Source organism: Physeter macrocephalus, chromosome 18, assembly GCF_002837175.3.
Source record: "Physeter macrocephalus isolate SW-GA chromosome 18, ASM283717v5, whole genome shotgun sequence".
NCBI lineage: Eukaryota > Metazoa > Chordata > Mammalia > Artiodactyla > Physeteridae > Physeter > Physeter macrocephalus.
This window is the reverse complement of record NC_041231.1, coordinates 71,079,852-71,098,916: the sequence shown is the minus strand read 5'-3', so window position 1 is coordinate 71,098,916 and position 19,065 is coordinate 71,079,852. Positions and strand designations below refer to the sequence as shown.

General features: G+C 46.0%; 1 protein-coding gene and 1 long non-coding RNA gene across 2 annotated transcripts in view; one reads left to right on the top strand and one right to left on the bottom strand.

Moving 5' to 3' along the window:
• Positions 1–14,046, bottom strand: part of LOC129391525 (uncharacterized) — a 38,538-nt gene extending 24,492 nt beyond the window's left edge. Inside the window, exons 1-2 of the long non-coding RNA XR_008615789.1 lie at positions 13,881–14,046; positions 8,859–8,992 (exon numbers count right to left, since the gene is read on the bottom strand). This is a non-coding gene — a long non-coding RNA (uncharacterized lncRNA). The remainder of the gene's footprint in view (positions 1–8,858; positions 8,993–13,880) is intronic.
• Positions 14,047–14,802: 756 nt separating this feature from the next.
• The window catches only part of ETV7 (ETS variant transcription factor 7), a 7,942-nt gene continuing 3,679 nt past the window's right edge, over positions 14,803–19,065 (top strand). The window contains 5 exon segments of the mRNA XM_024121727.1: positions 14,803–14,935; positions 15,135–15,178; positions 15,180–15,261; positions 16,662–16,896; positions 18,670–18,814. Coding sequence (XP_023977495.1) covers positions 14,872–14,935; positions 15,135–15,178; positions 15,180–15,261; positions 16,662–16,896; positions 18,670–18,814 — 570 coding nt within the window. The 5' untranslated portion in view covers positions 14,803–14,871.

Here is a 19,065-nt window from a genome sequence, read left to right as displayed (position 1 = left end):
AATCACAGTTTCAATGTCATTACTTGTGATTGGTCTGTTCATATTTTCTGTTTCTTCCTGGTTCAGTCTTGGAAGGTTATACCTTTCTAAGAATTTGTCCATTTCTACCAGGTTGTCCATTTTATTGCCATAGAGTTGCCTGTAGTAGTCTCTTACGATGCTTTGTATTTCTGCGGTGACTGTTGTAACCTCTCCTTTTTCATTTCTAACTTTATTGATTTGAGTCCTCTCCCTCTTTTTCTTGATGAGTCTGGCTAAAGGTTTATCAATTTTGTTTATCTTCTCAAAGAACCAGCTTTCAGTTTTATTATCTTTGCTATTATTTTCTTTGTTTCTATTTCATTTATTTCTGCTCTGATCATTATGACTTTCCTTCTGCTAACTTTGGGTTTTGTTTGTTCTTCTTCTTCTAGTTCCTTTAGGTGTAAGGTTAGATTGTTTATTTGAGATTTTTCTTGTTTCTTGAGGTAGGCTTGTATTGCTATAAATTTCCCTCTTAGAACTGCTTTTGCTGCATCCCATAGGTTTTGGATTGTCGTGTTTTCATTGTAATTTGTCTCTAGGTATTTTTTGATTTCCTCTTTTATTTCTTCAGCTGTAATTGATTTCTAATCTCATAGCATTGTGGTCAGAAAAGATGCTTGATATGATTTCAATTTTCTTAAATTTACTGAGGCTTGATTTGTGACCCAAGATGTGATCTATCCTGGAGAACGTTCCATGTGCACTTGAGAAGAAAGTGTAATCTGCTGTTTTTGGATGGATTGAAATCTAAACATTTCTTGCATCTTCTCGAACTTTGCCTCCATTCTTTTTCCGAGGTCGTGGATCATCTTCACTATTATTATTCTGAATTCTTTTTCTGGAAGGTTGTCTAGCCCCACTTCATTTAGTTATTTTTCTGGGGTTTTATCTTGTTCCTTCATCTGGTACAAAGTCCTCTGCCTTTCATTTTGTCTATCTTTCTGTGGTTTTCCTTCCCCAGGCTGCAGAACTGTAGTTCTTCTTGTTTCTGCTATCTTCCCTCTGGTGGATGAGGCTATCTCCTTCTCCTTTCAACTCATGGTTTCCTGCCTTATCGTAGACCAGAAGAGCTCTTGGCCTGGTGTGTGGCTCCGCAGAGGCGCTGTTGGGCTGGACCAGGGTCCTGAGGCCATGCCACAGGGTGGTCCCAGGCTGTTGGGCAGTTTTCTCTTGTCCGCATCTCTAGCCAGCTGCCTGCCACTGGCCAATCCAGGATTCTGTGATGGCGTTGGGCCCGTGTGCAGGATGCACTTGAGGAGGCCCACCTGTGGGAGGAGGGTCGTGGCCGCCCCGCCCTCCGAGGGGCGGAGGCTCCTGGCGGGAAGCTCTCAGCCAGTGTCTGAACAAAGGATGTTGTGTCCTCATTCTTTGTAAACCCTCAGAGTTACCTCGATAACATTTTTTTAAATGGACTTCCCACTTGGCATATTTATGAGATAAAGAATTTCCCCCATTAAAATTCAGGAACAACATGTTATTAGAACGCAAATGATCTATTAGTTGGAGGACTTTAAAATTCTAACCAGAAAACACTCACTCTTCACCCTCTTGGGCATTTTTATTTATCCCTTTGATTTCTCCAGAACCTTTCCTTCAAGGAGAAATCTCTGGGCTCTGCAGGGACTGTGAGTGGTGACAGTCAGGTAATTCTGAGACTGAAAAGCTGGAGGAAAAGAGACAAGGTATGTAAACATCTGGATAGTTGGGGTAAAGGAGGTTTCTCCATGGAGAGGTGTAAACACAAGTATAAAGGCCTGGGTGTGGGGCTGGCATGAAAGGTGGCCTGACGGCACGTGGATCAGAGGCCCCGACTGGGGAGATGCCCTGAGCGGGGCTTCTGCCCAAGGTGGAGGGCAGTGGCTACGGTTTGGGCCGGGGAGGAGGGGAATGCGTGGGTCACCAGCTGTTGTTCTGACTGATCCTGGGAAGGAGCGCGTCATTTCCTGGCTGATGAGCCGGGGGAGGGACTGGTTCTGTGTGGCCTGGTCAGGAAAGGGGGGATTCTGAGTCTCAGCAGAGTCTTTGCGGGGAAGGGTGTTTGAGGGAAGCAGTTTCTCAGACACAGAGGGTAAGGGGATTTCTGGACCTTCAGGTCACCTTCAACATTGTCGAAAGGCAATGGGCTGTGACAGGAGGGAGGGGACACTCAGACCCTGGGCTGTGACAGGAGGGAGGGAATAAATATGCACCTCAAGGGTCAGCGAGGCAGGCTTGGCGCCACCTGCTGGCCAGCTGGGAAGCGCAGGCCGCAACCTCAGTTCTGTGTAGCCCATGCTCCCAGCTTGCAAGCCTGCAGTAACTACTAAATTTGGAAATTCAAACTGAAATGGAGCCACATATCTCATGACTTCTCCAAAAATAGTTATAGAATAGTTAATTGGAAACCACATGCAATCAAAAGACTGTAGGCACAAACTTTACAACTTACACCAACATTCACTCAAAACTGTCCATAGACAAATTTAAAATGCAAAACTATAAAAATTGTAGATGAAAACATAGAAGGAAATCTACATAACCTTGGATTTGGTGAATTTTAACACAAAACCTCAAAAGCCTATCCACAAAAGAAATAAAATTTTGAACATGGACTTTAAAAATTTAAAACTTTAAACTCTCAGAAAACCAAGACAAGCCACAAATCGGGAGAAAAAATATTTGCAAAATGCATATCTGATAAGAATTTGTACAACTATAAAGCAAACACCTTCATTACAGATGGATAAAGATCTGAACAGACACCTGACCAAGGAAGATATACAGAAAATAAATAAGTGGACAAAAATATGATCAATGTCATATATCATTAGGGAATTACAAATTAAAACAAGACAGGGACTTCCCTGGTGGCGCAGTGGTTAAGAACCCACCTGCCAATGCAGGGGACATGGGTTCGAGCCCTAGTCAGGGAAGATCCCACATGCTGCGGAGCAACTAAGCTGGTGAGCCACAACTACTGAGCCTGTGTTCTACAGCCTGCGAGCCACAACTACTGAGCCCGCGTGCCACAACTACTGAAGCCCATGTGCCTAGAGCCTGTGCTCTTCAACAAGAGAAGCCACTGCAATGAGAAGCCCGTGCACCGCAACGAAGAGTAGTCCCCGCTCGCCGCAACTAGAGAGAAAGCCCACGCAGCAACAAAGACCCAACACAGCCAAAAATAAATAAATAAATAAATTTTAAAAATAAATAAACAAAACAACAAGACAGCACCACACACCTATTAGAGCTGCTAACCTCCTCCCAAAATGACAATACCGATTACTGGAGGAGGGTGAACAACAGCAACTCTTCTTCATTGCTGATGGAATGCACAGACGGCCTCTTGAGATACAGGTTGGCAGTATTTTCCAAAGCCAAACAGGTCTCACACCTTGAGACCCATCCATCATGCCTCCAGTATTCACACAACTGCTTTGGAAAACTGTATCCAAACAAAAACACGGATGCTATTATGCACAGAACCTCTACTCATAATGTCTAAACCTTACAGGAATTAGGATGTCTTCAGTAGATGATGCATAAGCAAACTGGGGTACATCCATGTGAAAGGGAGCAGAATATGACACCCTGAAATGTGGAATTTCAAGAGAACCTAAAGAGCTAAAACAATTTTTAGAAAGAAAATCAACACAGCACACAGCAACATTAAATAAAACGTTGTGATACTGGCAAGAAGATATACATACAGATGAATGCAACTGAATGGACATCCTAGAAATAAACCCATTCATCTACGATGAACTGATTTCAGACTACAGTCAACAGCATTAAAATGTGGGGAAATGGTGTTTTCAACAAATGGTGCTACGTGACTGGCTAACCACATGCAGAGAAATGAAACTGGACCCTTACCTCATACCACATACAAAAAGCATCTCAAAATACATAAAAGGCTTAAATGTAAAAAGCAAAATTTTACTCAGCCCCTTGAATCCACGGGTTCCACATCAATGGATTCAACCAATGCCAGATCAAAAACTATTAGAAAAAAAATGCCAAAAAGTTTCAAAAGGAAAAACTTGAATTTACCACATTCCAGCAACTATTTACATAACATTCACATTGTTTTTACAACATTTATATAGCATTTATATTGCATTAGTTCTTATACACAATCTAGGAATGATCTGAAGTATACAGGAAGATGTACCTAGGTTATCTGCAAATACTATATCATTTTATATAAGAGATTTGAGCGTCCATGGAGTTTGGTATCTGTGGGGTGTCCTGGAACCAATCCCTCATGGATACTGAGGGACGACTGTGTAAAATCTCCAATAAAACATAGGGATAAACCTTCATAACCAGCAACCAAAAGAAAAAAATTAGATTTCCTTAAATTAAAAACCTTTGTGCATCAAAAACATGCAATTTAGAAAGTGAAATGACAGCCCACAGAATGGAAGAAAATAATTTCACATTATATTTATATCTGATAAGTGTTTATCCAGGTGTATCAAGAACTTTTACAACTCATCAACAAAGACAAATAACCCAATTTTAAATGTGGACAAAGGACTTAAATAGACCCTTCCCCAGACAAGACATGCAGATGGTCAACAAGCAGATGGTCAACAAGCAGCTGAAAAGATATGATGGAAATGCAACTTAAAACCACAATGCAATAATAATGCCTTCACACATGCTAAAATGGGTATAATCAAGAAAATTTAAAATAACAAATGTTGGCAACAATGCAGAGACACTGGAACTTTTAAACCTTATCATAGAAATGGAAAATGGTGCAACCTCTGTTTACTCTATGAATATACAATTATCTATGGTTCAAAAACTCCACCCCTAGATATAGAACTCAAAGAATTGAAAACAGGTGTACACATCTATTGATAGCAGCACTGTTCATGACAGCCAAAAGGTAGAAACAATGCTAATGTCCACCAATGGGTAAATGGATAAGTGACATGGAGGCTGATCCATATTATTCTGCCTTAAAAGGAAACAAGTGAAATGATGTAGTCTCTGTTGAAAACAGTATGGCAGTTCCTCAAAAACTTCAACATAGAATTAACATATGATTCATCAATTCCACATCAGGGTATACCCAAAAGATTGAAAGCAGGGACTGGAACAGATACGGGTACACTCATTTTCATAGCAATATTAATCACAATAGCAAAAGGTGGAAGCGACCCAAGTGTCAGTGGATGAATGGATAAACTAAATGTGGTATATAGAAAAAGCATTGAAAATTCATCCTTAAAAACTAAAGAAGGGCTTCCCTGGTGGCGCAGCGGTTGGGAGGCGCCTGCCGATGCAGGGGACGCGGGTTCGTGCCCCGGTCCGGGAAGATCCCACATGACGCGGAGCGGCTGGGCCCGTGAGCCATGGCCACTGAGCTTGCGCGTCCGGAGCCTGTGCTCCGCAACGGGGAGAGGCCACGGCGGTGAGAGGCCCGCGTACCGCAAAAAACAAACAAACAAACAAAAAAAAAACTAAAGAAATTCTGACATGTGCTACAACATATATTAACCTTGATCCATTATGATAAGTGAAATAGCCCTGTCACAAAAGAACAAAACTGATATGATTCCACTTATGTGAGGTATCCAGAGAAGTCAAATTCAAAGGCTGAAAATAGAATGCAGTTGCTGAGGGGTATTAGTGTTTAATGGCTACAGAGTTTCACTGGTGAAAATGGAAAAGATCTGAATGTGGATGGTGAGGATATTTGTACAACAATATGAGTGTGGTTAATGCCATAGAACTGTGTACTTAAAATGGTTTAAATGGTAAATGTTATGTACATTTAATCACAATAAAAAATGAATGAAGTACTGATACATGTTACAATACAGAAAAGGTCACCCAGATCTTACTCATCCTGTGCACTTTCAATCCATCAAGGTTGTGATAATGAGGGAAAGTATCACTCATGGTTTCAGAGGAACAAAACAGGATCAGAATGAAAACAGACATTTCCCTAGAGTTGGGGCAGTTGGTGAAAGTTGAAGTGGGCCTGTGGATTGGATCATAATGTGGAAACCATAATATTTTCCTCATGTGGAGGTTTTGTGCTGGTTCCCTGGAAGAGTGTCCCTATTTTGGGACACTGAAGTGTTTTGTGTACAGTGGCAAATGTGAGTACTTCGTACTGCTATTTTAAATTTTCTATACGTTTGAAATTACTGGTAAATAAATTACTTTTCAAAACAATCATGTCAATAAAAGGACAGAAATGTAGAGAAGACAACAACCTTTGCTATAGAGGCCAAGCCCTACCCAGATCCTGCTCACCCAAAATGATGATGCAATTCACGCTTGTAGGGCTTCACACGTTTTTAAGGGACACTGTGGGAAGATTATATTAGTAGCCACTATGTCTTGGGTGTTGTGGATGACCTGGATGTGGTAGAAACAGTGGGATTTCTAATTCCAGTTTTCTGTATTAAATCACCAAAAAACTGTTAGAACCAATAAATGAATTCAGTAAAGCTGCAGGATACAAAATCAATACACAAAAATCAGTTGTGTTTTTCTACACTAATAATGAACCATCAGAGAGAGAAATCAAGAAAACAATCCCATTTACAATAACATCAAAAGAACCAACTACCCAGGAATAAATTTAACCCAAGACGTGAAAGAGCTGCACACTGAAAACCTTAAGACATTCGATGAAGAAACTGAAGACACAAATAAATGGAAAGATATCCTGTGCTCATGAATGGAAAGAATTAGTAGTGCTAAAATGTCCATTCTACCCAAAACAGTGTGCACATTCAATACAATTCCTCTCAAAATTCCAATGGAATTTTTCACAGAGGCTGAACAAACAATCCTGACATTTGCATGGAACCACAAAGGACCCCGAACAGCCAAGGGGATCCTGAGAAAGGAGAACAGCAGCTGGAGGAAACTCACTCACTGACTTGAAACCATATTACAAAGCTACAGTAACCAAACAGTGTAGAAATGGCACAAAAAGAAGCACACGGGCCGGAGGAATAGAATAGAGAGCCCAGGAAAAAAACCACACATATGCAGTCAGTTAATTTATGACAAAGCTGCCAGGGATATACATCAGGGAAAGGACTGTCCCCTCAATAAATTGTGTGTGTGTGATAGACAGAAGGAGAGAATTACTGTGTTGGTGTCTTGGGGACATTTGGAGGAGTTTCTGACAGTGGGGATGCAATCTGTCCATCTTTTCCCTCCTTGGCAGAAATCTCCATGATATGAGCCTCTCTAAGAATCCTCCCCGAATTGGGGCCTGAAGAAATCAGAGCTGAGATTCCAATTGTCTTTACAGACAATATCGCAAGTATAACTATCACTTCAACAAGATAATTTAAAATGCTATTATTGGGAATTCCCTGGCAGTCCAGTGGTTAGGACTCCATGCTTTCACTGCTGCGGGCGCGGGTTCAGTCCCTGGTCAGAGAACTAAGATCCCACAAGCCGCGTGGCATGGGCACACACACACACACAAAATGTTATTATTGCCCTTTATTCCAAATGTGTAAGAGGGGAAGTGTCAGCAGGAGCCTAGTGTTTAGAGCTGTCTGATTTGATTGGACCTGTTCATTCATCCCCGACTGGCTTCAAACCCATCTGAGTTACCGGCGATGACCAAGCCAAATCCAGAGACTCGCCAGCGGGGACACTGATGGAACCTTTCCTATTACCTGTCCTGTTGGTTTCTCTGCACCTTCTGGTCACTAGGTTGTGTCACTCCCTATGGTGCTGGGGTATCAAGTTTTTAATACGATTATCATCAATTATGAGACTAGAAAGAACAGAAATTCAGGCTATCCCATGAAATCTCTCTGAAACTAGAGGACAGAGCCACTTTATTTTCCTGGTTTAACAGGTCAGTTAGTTGCTGCTCATTACTAACTAGCCCTCTTTTACCATCATGCCAGGCAGTCAACTGAGATTTACTCATATTTATATTTACGCTAGTTCTCCCTCCAAGAGCCTTCTGGATCAAATGTGTGCACAACATCACCTCAGTCTGGAAATACTGGAAAGGCAGAATAAATCCAGTTTAATGTGACTTATGTAAATCATTTCTTACAGGGAATTCTCTTGGTGGGAAAGGTCAATGTTTTTCACCAAGTAAAAATAAACATAACACTGATCTGATCTCATCTGATCTCAAAATCGTGTTTTCTATACGCACACATACAAACACACACACACTGGTATGGGCACACACACGTGCACATGGGCAGACACACACCCTCTGCTAAAGTTACCAATAGCTTTTAAGGTCAGTGAAATCCATGATTACGAGCTTACACTGTGGAATGAGCTGGATCTGGGTTTAAATCCTGCTTCTGGCTGTGCAACAGGGCACTTTACCTCCCTGCATGGTTTTCCTCTGCTGGTAAACAACACCCGTGACAGAAGGGTTAGCGCAAGGATCAGACAGAACAGTGCCCACTAAACTGGTGCTTCTCCAACTCCAAAGTGCACACGAATCATCTGGGAATCGCGTTACATTGGAGATGCTGATTCCGATTCTCAAGTGGGGCTTGACGTTCTTAGTTCCTAGGTGACCTTACACTGCTGGTCCGTGCACCAAACTTTGCGTAGCAAAGCACATACTGAAACCTTACAAAAGGGAAACCAAAATCGCTATCCAGTGGTTCTGCCAGCCAAGTAAGAGAAGAAAGCTAAGAGGATTTTTTTGGTGCCCAGTGTGAGCTTGGTATAAACTCAGTTTCTCTAGGTGTGGAGAAGATGACACGTCTGGGGCCAGGCTTTATTCTGTCCCCTCATGAGCCTCAGCAATGACTTAATTTCCATTCTTCTGCCCAGGGTCAGTCAGGGGCCATGGGAACCCACAGAGGTGGGGAGTCTCATACCTGTCATAGTCCTGGCAAATCTCCCCCACGGCCACCAAGGCCTTCAGGTACTCGCTGGGCTGCTAGGGGTAGATGTAGTGCAGGGAACAGCTGTTCCTGGGGTCCCCATTTGAGGCAGTGGACACTATAGCTACCTGAAAGAGAAGACAGGCGAATGGGTGGATTTAAAGTGAACGCATCTGTATGACAAAGGAGGCAAGACTATACAATGGTGGAAAGACAGTCTTTTCAACAAACGGTGCTGGGGAAACTGGTCAGCTACATGTAAAAAAATGAAATTAGATCATTCTTTAACACCATACACAAAAATACGCTCAAAATGGATTAAAGACCTAAATGTGAGACTGGACACTATAAAACTCCTAGAGAAAAACATAGGCAGAACACTCTCTGACATAAATCACAGGAACATCTTTTTCGGTCCATCTCCGAGAATAATGGAAATAAAAACAAAAATAAACAAATGGGACCTAATTAAACTCAAAAGCGTTTGCACAGCAAAGGAAACCATAAACAAAATGAAGACAACACACAGATTGGGAGAAAATATTTGTAAATGATGTGACCAATAAGGGATTAGTCTCCAAAATTTACAAACAGCTCATGAGGCTTAATAACATCAAAACAAATAACCCAATCAAAAAATGGGCAGAAAACCTAAATAGACATTTCTCCAAAGAAGATATATCGATGGCCAAGAGGCATATGAAAAGATGTTCAACATCGCTAATTATTAGAGAAATGCAAATCAAAACCACAATGAGATATTACCTCACACCTGTCAAAATGGCTATCATCAAAAAATCCACAAACAATAAATGCTGGAGAGGGTGTGGAGAAAAGGGAACCCTCTTGCACTGTTGGTGGGAATGTAAATTGGTACAACCACTATGGAGAACAGTTTGGAGGTGCCTTAAAAAACTGAAAATAGAGCTACCATATGACCCTGCAATCCCGCTCCTGGGCATATATCCAGAGAAAAACATGGTCCGAAAGGATACATGCACCCCAATGTTCACTGCAGCACTGTTTACAATAGCCAAGACATGGAAACAACCTAAATGTCCATGCAACAGAGGAATGGTTAAAGGAAGATGTGGTACATGTACATAGTGGAATATTACTCAGCCATTAAAAAGAATGAAATAATGCCATTTGCAGCAACATGGATGGACCTAGAGATTGTCATACTGAGTGAAGTAAGTCAGACAGAGAAAAAAATATCACATGATATCCCTTATATGTGGAATCTAAAGAGAAATGATACAAAGGAACTCATTTACAAAACAGAAACAGACTCAGAAACTTAGAGAACGAATTTATGGTTACCAGGGGGGAAGGGTCGGGGGAAGGGATAGTAAAAAAAAAAAAAAAAAAAAAAAAGCTGGATAACCAACAAGGACCTAATGTATAGGACACAGAACTCTGCTCAATGTTATGTGGCAACCTGGATGGGAGGGGAGTTTGGGGGAGAATGGACACATGTATATGTATGGCTGAGTCATTTTGCTGTGCATCTGAAATTATTACAACAGTGTTAATTGGCTATACCCCAATATAAAATAAAAAGTTTAAAAAATAAAATAAAATGAACGCATCTTGTAGGAATTGCAATCAGCCCTGAGAGAGACACGGCCTGAGGGGGTGGGGGGAAAGCAGCATGTTATACACACTGCTGATAAGTGAGAAGTAGGGTTAAAGAAGAAATTCATTAGCTTTAAAAACTAGTTACTAGGGAATTCCCTGGTGGTCCAGTGGTTAGGACTAGGCGCTTTCACTGCCGAGGGCCTGGGTTCAATCCCTGGTCGGAGAATTAAGATCCTGTAAGCCAAAGGATCTTTTTTAAAAATAATTAATTAATTAATTAAATTTATTTTTGGCTGCATAGGGTCTTTGTTCCTGCGCGCAGGCTTTCTCTAGTTGCGGTGAGCAGGGGCTACTCTTCGTTGCAGTGCATGGGCTTCTCATTGCCGTGGCTTCTCTTGTTGTGGAACACGGGCTCTAGGTGCACGGGCTTCATCCCTCCCTTCAACCCTGGCAACTGCTAGTCCACTTTCTTTCTCTATGGATTGTGCATGGATTTTATGTCAGACAGATCTAGGTTCATCCTGGCCCTGTCATTTACTGACAGTTTACCTTTGCTCAACTAACATAGCTTTTCTGTTCCTCAGTTTTCCAAAGTTTTAGAATGAGAATAAAATGCTTAACTTGCAGGACTCATGGGAGAATTGATTGTATATTAAATGTTTAGCTGAATAGCTGGTTCATTCTTAAGTGGACATGCAATAAATGGTAGTTATTGTTTGCTTTATAAAAGCAATAACAGTGGGGTTCCTTTATTATTTTTTTTAAATTAATTTATTTTTGGCTGCATAGGGTCTTTGTTCCTGCGCGCAGGCTTTCTCTAGTTGCGGTGAGCAGGGGCTACTCTTCGTTGCAGTGCATGGGCTTCTCATTGCCGTGGCTTCTCTTGTTGTGGAACACGGGCTCTAGGTGCACGGGCTTCAGTAGTTGTGGCACACGGGCTCAGGAGCTGTGTCTCACGGGCTCTAGAGAGCAGGCTCAGTAGTTGTGGCGCAGGGGCTTAGTTGCTCTGCGGCATGTGGGATCTTCCCAGGCCAGGGCTCGAACCCGTGTCCCCTGCCTTGGCAGGTGGATTCTTAACCACTGCGCCAGCAGGAAAGCCCGGAAGGTCAGTTCTAATGCACTATAGGATGGTCTTTAAAAATGTGACATTTTATTGGAAGTGCATTTTATGTTTTTGTTTTTTTGGCCGAGCCATGCAGCATGTGGGATCTTAGTTTCCCGACTAGGGATGGAACCTGTGCCCCCTGTAGTGGAAGCACAGAGTCTTAACCACTAGACCGCCAGGGAAGTCCCTGGAAGTGCATTTAAAATTTTCTGTCTTGATATTTGGAGACTCCAGTGGACTAGCTACTGTTGCCAAGGCAGTATGACTTTGGGCTATTGCAGGGATCCAAACGGGTTTTTGTTGGTTTTTTAAAAAAATATTAACATGAGAAAAATGGAAAAAGTAAATATAGAAGCCAAATTTAGCCTTTTTCTCTTCAAAATGCATAAAATACAGATCCTCTGGTTATATCTCTGATTAAAAAATACAAAGACTCATGAAGTGACTTTCCCAACTGGCAGAGAGACTTTCTCCCAGTCGGTGGAGCTGGTACCATCAGAGTCCTCTTCTCATTCTTTGTTCTGGATTGAGGCCCCTCTGAAAACGTGGGACATTGATTCTACACAATATTAACTCACCTCCCAACATGTTTACCTCCAAATGGAAAAATCCTTTATGTGAATAAAGGTGGCCATCGAGGTCCAGAGTGTTCTCTTTGAGGGAACTCGTGAAGAGAAGACAGAGAAACGCATGTGCAAACCATACAAATGCATTCAGTTGGGTTCCAAAAGATTCAAATGCAGATGAGAATAAAGATCCCACCACCAACCCATTTTTTTTTCTCTGTGATTATTCCTTCTAGTCAGTATAATGTAGAAGTGTTTGGTCACGAAGGTGGGCTCAAATCATCTGATGATGGGAAGAATCAAAGCCTCTATTTTCTGGAATACTACATAAAACTTCTGTAGAAACAGATAACATCTTTGCTTCCTACTAACTGGAATGTGGTATTTTAAAATCAGAAGTCCAACTGCAGATCAAGAAACCCTGTAGTACAAGGCACTTTTTAATCCAAACCTCCAAAACCAGGGTCTCCTTAAGACAAACCAAGGGTTCAAACAAAATGCTATGCTGCTACCAGAGACCCGGAGATAAACAGGAAGTCTTTGAAGTGCAATGAAAATACAACTCAACCTCAGAGTAACGATTTTTAAAGAACTATTTGGAAGCTCTAGGAAAGTTCTTGTCTCATGCTGGGAAGCTCGCTGGACCCCAACGGCTCCTGCTCCCAATAAATGATGCTGGGAGTGTGTCTGGAAGAATAAACATGAGACTGAGCATTCATAGGAACGGTATAGGTTTGATGTCCATGTGTGTCTTCACACGGGAACACGTGAGCAGATCTTTGGTTCCATTCTAGGCAAGCTCCTCTCATCCGACCATTCAAAACTGCCCAGCCACTCCTACCATGGACAGATAACTTCCTTTCACTGAATGCTCAGGGGAAATCACCTGGTTTGGATGCGGTTTGAGTTTGATCCTGTGACACCATCAGAATTTCCCACCAGAGATAAATGAGGAGATTCTGGCCTTTATTAGTATGCTATGAACACAGGTGTCCTGGCTGTACTTGCCAACCCTCCTTCTATTTTTATTCACCTCCCTATCTGTGAGTGCCTTTGACCTACTCTGAGCTCAGACCCCTGATCTATTAGAGTAACTGTCAGTCTTTCTTTAAAAATGAACAGGCAATAAAATGAATTTAACCCAGAAGCAGCAGCTCAGCAAGGGAAATGAAAACATCAGAAGCACCTTTTCGGCCCAGGCCAGAGCTTCAGGGGTCCCTCCAGTCCCCTCCCCCGCCCCCTCCTCCCTGGTACTTTATCTAATAGAGGAAGGAGCACGGAGGGAACTTGGCTGAATCAAGGGACCTGAGAGACTATGAATGAGTTTTAAGCCCAAGACGCAATGAAATATTATTGGAACCTACTGTAAGGGGGGCGAGGAGGGGAGGTCAGGAGGCTGAGAGGCTGAGTCCCAACGCAGCGGGTCCAGCCCCGGGACCCAGCACAGACGACCCCCCCTGCGCCGCGCCCCCTCGATTCCCAGCAGTCAGGAGGAGGAGCGCTGCGACTCCAGCCCGGACTCTGCGCCTCCCCCTCCCCGAGTCCCCTCAGGACGCGCAAGTCGTGCCCCTTGCTCACCCCAGCCGGCCCGAGCAAGACGGGCGGTGGGCAGGGGCGAGATGAGGGACCGAAGTTCCCCTGGACGAAGATGCTGCGCGCAGCTCTTCCTAAAGAGCAGGGGCGGCTCGAAACGAACCCCTGTGTCTCAAAAGTTGGTCTCGCCGGGAGGCCCGGGGACGCGGCGCCGGGGCCGGGCCAACTTACCTGGCGCGCGGTCCGGAGGGCGGACGGGGCTTAGCCGGCGGGGTCAGTGCAGCCCGCGGCGGCAGTTTGGCCATGGGCGCGGCCGGGCCTCGTGCCGCCCTCCCCTCGGGCTCTGGGCACTCTGCCACGGTGGAGGGAAGAGACGCCGAGCCGGGAGTTCAAGCTCCGCGAGACCCGGGCTCCATTCTGGACGGCGGGGGCGGGGTCGCTTGGCCCTCTTGTCACGTGCCCGGCTCTATTTCAGGCGCCCTAGCTTTAGGGCAGGTGCCCAGCCTTCAAATCATGTAAACCGGCTCCTCGTCTCTGAAAGGGCTCCAGGTCACTGTTTGCCCCTCCAGCCTGCAACTTCAAAAGTTGTAACTTCCCCGTTGATCCCAGCGCCTAACATAGCTTTTGGCAGAAAGGCTGAGATCAGTGATTGTTCAACGGTCGGATAAGTGAGACCCTTCTCTTGGGGGAGGGTTGTGGGGACAGGAGGAAGAGGCTCAGTTGGAAAGGGAAGAAGGAAGTTTGGGGAGAACTCAAAAGAAAGGGCAGGGATGAACACAGCCCGCCCACCCAAATACTGCCGCTTTTACACGCTCCACTGTTCTCGACCACCAGACCCGTTTTCCAGATGCCAACACCCACGCAAGCCTGCGGCTTGCAAACTGCAAGCCCTAGAGTCAAGCCAGGTAGTTCTGCCTCTGGAGAAACAAAGGGCAGTCAGACTGCAGACAGCCTGTGAGGCTATCTGGCCACTGGGCCACCCGACCAGGCTGGAAGTGCCTCGTCGGATGCTGAAGGCTGAACTCTGTCTCCTCTGTGAGGTGAGGCGATTTGTGCCAGAGAGTCACAGGCACCCTGTAGCCAAGCCCTCCTCTCTGGGCACCTCCTTGGGGTTCCATCAACCCCATCCAGCCCATGCTCTCGCAAGGAGGATGAGCTGCGCTGGCTGCGCTTGGCTGAGCAGGAGTATTCTCTGCAGCACACCAGGGAGCAGGACTTTGAGATGAACGGCCGAGCCCTTTGCATCCTCACCAAGGATGACTTCCCACTCTGCTCCCTGGGTTCAGGTCAGGGTCACTCACTGGCTTCTCTGATGCAAACCCCCGGGGAGCGGGGGTGGGGGGGAGCTGTCCTGCTCCCTCCCTCTCCCCTCCCCATTTCCATCCTACAGCCTCTGCCTAGCATCTCCATCAGCACGAAGAATCTTGTGACGGGACATACCAGCTGTCACCTGGTCAGCAGCCTGCCCTCCCGCCCCACTCCCAGCTGACGTTCTGTATGAGTTGCTCCAGTACATCAAGACCCAGCGGCTTGGCCGTGGCATGTGGGCCCTTTTTCGGAAGGGCTTTCAGGCAGAGGGTGCCCACTCAGCCCTTCCCCTGCTGCCTGGAAGGTGAGGAGGCTCTCTTTGGACCTCTGAGACTCTCCCCCAGATTGGCCTCATCAGAGGGCAGAGCTTCTTCCAGGCAAAATGATGAAAGAGGCAGCAGTGTGGGCCAAGCTCCCCATCTCCCCCTGCCCTGCCTCCCCAACTCTCACCCCTGTCCTCTGGGACTGTCCTCTAGCTGAAGGGCCTTGCCTCTCATCTCCCCCTTTCTCTGCTCTCCTCTCCAGCAGAGGGTTGTTTATGTGGCATCCCTCTCTTCTCCTCCTGATCTCTCCATGGAAACTGCTCTCCTCAGGGTCTCCAGGGACCTGCACACAGGGCTGTTCATGTCACTCCCAGTCCTTACTCACTGCTGCAACCTTCCAGTTGCTCAGGCCAAAACGCTGGATGTCGTTTTTGATTACTTTCTTTCTCTCTCATCCTCATCCCAACTGTCAAGAACTCCTGCTGGCTCTACCTTCAAGGTCTACCCAGAATCCAGCTACTTCACACACCTGTAGTGCTGCCCAGGGTCCAGCCCCTGCCTCCTCTGGAGAACCTCCTCACTGGTCTCCTTGCTTCTGCCCTTGATCTCCTATGATCTATTCTCAACAGAGCAGCCAGAGATTCATAAGTCTTTGCTCAAAATCTTCCAGTGGCTCTCATCTCACTCGTCAAAGCCCCAGTCCATACAACGACCTCCCTGCCCTCTGCTGTCCTCTCCCACTCCTCTTCCTCTTGCTCATGCTTCTCCAGCCACACCAGCCTCCCTGCTCATTGAACAAGCCAGAGACACCCCTGCCTCAGGGCCTTTGCACTTACTGTTCCCTCTGCCGTGCAATCTCTTCTCTACATGCCCACATAGCTCACTCGTCTACCTCCTCAGGTGTCTGTTCAAACGTTATCATGTCTGTGAGGCATTTCCCAGAATTCCCTATTTGCCTTGTACAGTAGTGCTTTATCCCTTCCCCCCATATTGTATACTACTTCTATTTCCTTTTTTATTTTAATCATCTGTCTTCCTCCCCCTCCCTACCCCACTAGAATAAAGCTCCATGAGGGCAGAAGCTCTTTTCAGTTTAGTGATGTGTCTCCAACATTCTTAGAACAATGCCTGTCTCATTGAAGGTTCTCCATCAATAGTTATCAGGTGGATGAAGAGGGCACCTGGGTTCTGGACCTGGCTCTGTCACCTCTTGGCATTGTGAACAATTTTACAGATGAGGGAGCAGGTTTGAGAAACTAAGTTACTTGTCTGGGAGCCAGGGTTAGCACCTGGGCTGTCTGGCCCTCACCCACACCCTCCAGTGCTTCCCTGACCTTCTAACCAGGGGCTGGGTGTGGGGAGAGCACTAGGAGTGCAGCCCCACGGGCTCCCGGGCATGTCACTGAGGGGGTCTGTGTGGGGGGATGCTCTGGGCCCAAAGAATCGATGGTGCTCCTCTGCTTGCAGAGGGGATCGGGGCCTCCGCAGCAGCCACCAGCCCTAGGGCTTGCCAGCTCCTTGAGCCATGTGGATGCCCCTGGCCTGGCCAGCTGGCCCCTCAGCAGGCAGGAGTCCCTCAGTTTATCTCACTGTGTGGAGCTCAGCTGCAGGGTTGAGGGAGTCTCCTCCTTCCCCACGATGCCACAGGCCCCCATTGATGGCAGGATCCCTGGTGAGTAGGAGGCTGTGCTCCCCTGGCACACAGGAGGGAGGTGTGCTGAGGCTGAGTCCCAGAGGGGGGCGGGTGACAAGGAGGAGGGTTATTTTGATCGGGGGAATGAGAGGGTCTGTGCTTGGCAGTGGTGTGTGGAGTGACTCTCCTGTGTGCTAGTCACAGTCTGGTCACAGCAGGCAGAAAGTGCTGCCCGGGATAGCCAAGCCCACCCTATGTCCAGACCAGGGACGATTTACCAGTCATAGTTCAGACAGTCAGACTGGCCTAGAGTATGCCCCCTCCCCCTTTAAAACTTTATTTATTTTTATAATTAATTTTTAAAAATTAATTTATTTTTGGCTGCTTTGGGTCTTTGTTGCTGCCTGCGGGCTTTCTCTAGTTGTGGTGAGCGGGAGCTACTCTTTGTTGCGGTGTGTAGGCTTCTCACTGCGGTGGCTTCTCTTGTTGTGGAGCATGGGCTCTAGGCATGTGAGCTTCAGTAGTTGTGGCTCGTGGGCTTAGTTGCTCTGCGGCATGTGGGATCTTCCTGGACCAGGGATCGAACCCGTGTCCCCTGCATTGGCAGGTAGATTCTTAACCACTGCGTCACCAGGGAAGCCCAAAAACTTTATTTATTTTTAAATAGTTGAGTTTTTACTATGTGCCAGTCATGGTTCTAAGGCTTTTATTTAACCTCACAACAGCCCTCTGAGGTTGGTATTATTATTAGCCCCATTTTACAGATAAGGAAAATGAGGCACAGAGAGGTTAAGTGACCTTCCCATGGTCACACAGCAGTAAGTGGCAGAATTGAAGTGTGAATCCAGGCAGTCTGACTCTAGGGCCTGAGCTCTAATCAGGCGATATACTTCTCCACATTCATTGTTACAGGACTGCCTATCAGACAGGTAACCAGATGGACTGACAGATAAGCTGACTGCCTTCCCAAAGTGTGTTTTCTAGTCATGGCGGGGCCACTACCTTTATCCTAAGACACCACAGAGGGGAGCAGAAGCTTAGCTCCTGGGTTGAAAGTGACTGGGAGTCACTGAAACACAGTTATTTAATTTTAATATAATGCTTAACATTCTTTGAGCACTTACTCTGTACCAGGCACTGTGCGTCTTTTGGTCGATTATGTTACTTAATCCTCACATCACCCAACAGGAGAAAACTGTGGCTCAGAAGAAGTCCGGTAACCTGCCCCCCATGCCCGAGCCAGGTGGCCCAGGTGGGACTTAAGAGCTTGCGCCCAGTTTCCCTCTGCCACTTGCCCTTCATGATAGCACATTCGATTTTCCATAACCTCCTGCTAGGGTGCTGGCTGGATAGGATGGATGTTACAATCCTGATTTAATAGAGATCCAGGAGGTTGAGTGACTGGGCCAGGGGCAGAGAGGGACCTGGAGACAGGGTTCCAGCCGCCAGCCACTGGCCAGTGCCCCCGCCACCTGCCCCCAGGTGAAGGGCGTTGGCTTTGGTGTCTGAAGAGCTGGGTTAGGCTCCGCGTTCTGCCTGCTCCTTAGGAGCCTGGTGACTGGGATATGTCCATACCTCTCTGAGCCCATTTCCTCATCGCTTCCTGGGTGTAAAGGTCTCCACCTGTTAGAGTCAGGATGATTGAATGAGCCGAGTAAGGAGGCCCCACGTGTGGCTGTTTCTGTTAGTACCGTCGTCTTCACCATCCCGCTGCACGCCTGGGCCCCGGCTTCGAGAGCCCCGGAGCACCTTTCTCATGCTTGTCCTCACAGCTCCATGAGGGCGCCCCGTCTGCACCCTCTGTGCTCAACTGCAGACTCTGCCAGCTGCTGTGGGATTACACGTATCAGCTGCTCTCTGACACCTGGTACGAGCCCTACATCAAGTGGGAAGACAATAATGCCAAGATCTTCTGAGTTGTGGATCCAAATGGGCTTGCCAGATTCTGGGGAAACCACAAGGTGAACCTCAGCCAGCGGGCAGGATGGTCTCAACACACATGACAGGGCAGGGGTCACAGTGGACCCCTCAGCACTAGGGGACAGGCCTCAACTGATGGGAGCTTCACCAGCAGCCCCAGAAGTGTTGGGATCATTTTTTTTTATATTATTTTCTTTTTTTTTTTGAATTTTATTTATTTAGTTTTTATACAGCAGGTTCTTATTAGTTATCTGTTTCATACATATTAGTGTATATATGTCAATCCCAATCT